At 37.7% G+C, this 3,092-nt stretch overlaps 1 protein-coding gene across 1 annotated transcript; it reads right to left on the reverse strand.

The window, feature by feature from the left end:
• Positions 1–30: 30 nt before the first annotated feature.
• Positions 31–2,256, reverse strand: cyb561d2 (cytochrome b561 family, member D2). Its single transcript, XM_080424838.1, has 3 exons — positions 1,858–2,256; positions 1,225–1,262; positions 31–800 (listed from the first exon to the last, which is right to left on the reverse strand). Exons 1-3 carry the CDS (start codon positions 2,003–2,005, stop codon positions 297–299), a joined length of 690 nt encoding a protein of 229 aa, XP_080280964.1. The 5' UTR covers positions 2,006–2,256; the 3' UTR covers positions 31–296.
• Between the last annotated feature and the right edge of the window lie 836 nt (positions 2,257–3,092).

Raw genomic sequence — 3,092 nt, forward strand, 5'->3', positions numbered from 1 at the left:
TTAACAATAAAACACTCTTCTATTGCAGTGTGCATAGTAGGTACATTTTTTAATTGAAGCATTGTGCATTATATATTTTGGGATTCAGTCTAGAAATAATTAAACAATCAGAATTCATATATCAGATACATGAATCTTATTTACAAACAACATAACTGTGGAAAATAAAAAAAAATCAAAGTCAGTCATAGTTCCGTAATAGAATGTAAACAAATATATTTTGGTCATCATTACATATACTAAAAACAATATCAATATGTTTGTATAACACAATTAACACAGTGTTATGGACTTTGTCAGGACTGCAAGCGTTTTCTAAGCATGTAAGCATTTGTCACTTGACTCATTATAGCTAGGGCAGCAAAAGCCGGGCAGAGTGCTGCCAGGTACCACGCGTATGTCCCTACGGATGCAGTGAACCAGGCGGAACAGATGCCCAGGAAAACACTCACACTACCAAGGAGATGCGTGATGAGACCAGATGCTGCGTGGTAGCGCTTCAACTTGGCCAGGGACCATCCCTTGGCTAAAGAGTGATAGATCAGGGGCAGAGCCGCCAGCGACTGCACCCCGACAACACAGACTGTCACCAGGCCGAGGAGGCCGTGCCATGAGGTGAAGTGGGCTTTTCCATTGAGGTGCTTGTTGTAGCTGATGGCTGTCAGGCCCAGGGCGGCGCAACAAGCGCAGAGACACTGCAGGATCCAGTGGAGGCGGCCCTTGGTTTTATGTGGAAGTTTCCTGATAGGGGAGCCGTGGCGAGAGAAGACGAGGATGGCTTCAGTCATGAAGAAGACGAACTGTTAGAGAAAGTATAAGTTAGCAGGATACGGGATAGGTGGGCACTAGGGACATCTGGGCTCCAAGATGTAATATTTGAAAGTAATGTAAAGTACACATGATGTGATACATCATTATTAGACTTAATTTTATCCTTAAACTTCTTGTTAATGCCCCAAAATGACTGGATATACAGGGTTTGTAGCAATTGTAGAAATATTAGACCTTAATTGTCGAATGTTTAAGCATGTTCTAATCATGTATACTTTATAGAACATTTTTCAAATATTTTATGTTTTAACATTTTGGACAAAATAGCCAATTTTACATCGAGATGTCCCTAGTGTCCACCTATCCTGTTACCAGTTAGCATACTAAATAATGTGATGAAACTCTTTCAAAGTCATGTTCCAGGTTGATAACACACTGATAACATCAACTTACTGCCAGTGTCATGAGGAAAGGATGCCAAGAAAACCAACCTAAGAAAAAATGTAATAACTAGATTTATTAAACAAATACAAATAATGAATGGGCAAAAAGCCACAGTGAGATATGGATATGTACCAGTGGTGGAAAAAGTACTCAAATTCTTTACTTAAGTAAAAGTACCAATACTGCAATATAAAAATACTCTGTTACAAGTAAAAGTCTAGAATTCAAAATTTACTTGAGTAAAAGTACAAAAGTATTGGCATCAAAATGTACTTAAAGTACCAAAAGTAAAAGTACTAAATATTTGAAAATAGCCGATCTACAAGCTCACAACGCGACGCGTTGTGAGCTTGTAGATCTGCTATTTTCAAATAGCCTAGGTATAAAATAGGGCTAAAGTGGTTAATGTATGTTTCATTATATCATAGTTTATATCTGCAAAGTAACTAGTAACTAATATTTTCAAATAAATGTAGTAGAGTAAAAAGTACAATATTTGCCTGGAGTAGAAGTAAAAGTACTGAAAATTAGAAATACTCAAGTAAAGTACAAATACCTCAAAATTGTACTTAAGTACAGTACTTAAGTACATGTACTTAGTTACTTTCCACCACTGGGAAGAAGAAGAAAAGAGCCACTCACTTGACCCTGGTCGTGACAGAGCCGCTATGAACCCGGTAAAGACAACACACATAAAGTGGGTCAGAACCACGCAGGCAGTTCTGGCGACACTGTAGCTGATCCGAGGCGGCTCGGTTGGTTCCGATGCTTTGATCTGATTCTGGGCCATTTCGCTCTGTTGGCCCGAAATCAGTGAATCAATCAATGACCAGGCGCTGGTTCTGGTTCGATACCATTACATTACATTACCTCAGGAGAACTTTCATTTACGGTTTGAGTTCCATCATGCCTCCGAATGCTAGAAATCATTCCCCAAATGTGGGCATTATAAGGGATATTTATGGTGCCAAAGTTCTGTCAGTCTTTAACAGAGACCGTCATTTGTGTGGTAACATCATTCATGGTCATATATACATAATACACATATATTTATATAAGTAAAAAAATTTCATCTGCTCGAGCTGTTGGTCTTCTGACGTGAACGCTTCCTTGTTTTCAACCAAGTGCATGCTGGGAAAGGTAGTTACTAGTAGTGTGTAAACTGGTGTAGTAGTCCAGTGGTTCTCAACCTGTGGGTCGGGACCCCCAGGGGGGTCCTCACATGATTTATTTTTGTTTTTTTTGGGGGGGGGGGGGTCCAGATGACAATTGAAGGCCTTTTAAGACCTTTTTAATTCCTAAAGAAATAAAAAAGTAATCAACTAACTACATACTATAACAACTGGTCAAACATTTGGCCAAATTGTGAAATAATATAAGAAAGACGCAAAAATCGTGAAAATCTTCACAATATTTATCTGTGGAACCGAGTCAGCTCCTACAATTCTAAGTGGTCTTTTTTTATCATAAAATGTTTGAAAACATTTTGTAGAGTGATATAGCCTACATTTATAATGCAACTATAATTAGTTTGAATAAACATCCAGTATATATAGGCCTAAACATAGTCTTTTAATTATTTTATAATATATAGGCTACTGTGTGTGTGTGTGTGTGTGTGTGTGTGTGTGTGTGTGTGTGTGTGTGTGTGTGTGTGTGTGTGTGTGTGTGTGTGCGCGTGCGTGCGTAAGTACAGTATACTATAATAGTATAATATATTAACCCATAAGTGACTATGGGAATTATGCTGTGTAGCTACTGTTTCAATATTTGTATTAAATAAGTGGAAAAAAAACATGACATCACATCAGTGATGTCATGTACAATAAAAAAAAGAAAGACAGTATACAATACAATAAAATAAAATAAAAGAGACA

Source organism: Gymnoscopelus braueri, assembly GCF_963280865.1.
Source record: "Gymnoscopelus braueri genome assembly, chromosome: 3".
Taxonomy (NCBI): domain Eukaryota; kingdom Metazoa; phylum Chordata; class Actinopteri; order Myctophiformes; family Myctophidae; genus Gymnoscopelus; species Gymnoscopelus braueri.

Coding starts and splice junctions, on each gene's coding strand:
- cyb561d2 (XM_080424838.1), bottom strand. CDS start 2,005: ATGGCCCAGAATCAGATCAAAGCATCGGAACCAACCGAGCCGCCTCGG. Junction 1,263..1,857: donor TCTGTCACGACCAGGGTCAA/GTGAGTGGCTCT, acceptor ATTTTTTCTTAG/GTTGGTTTTCTTGGCATCCT. Junction 801..1,224: donor CTTTCCTCATGACACTGGCA/GTAAGTTGATGT, acceptor TTTCTCTAACAG/TTCGTCTTCTTCATGACTGA.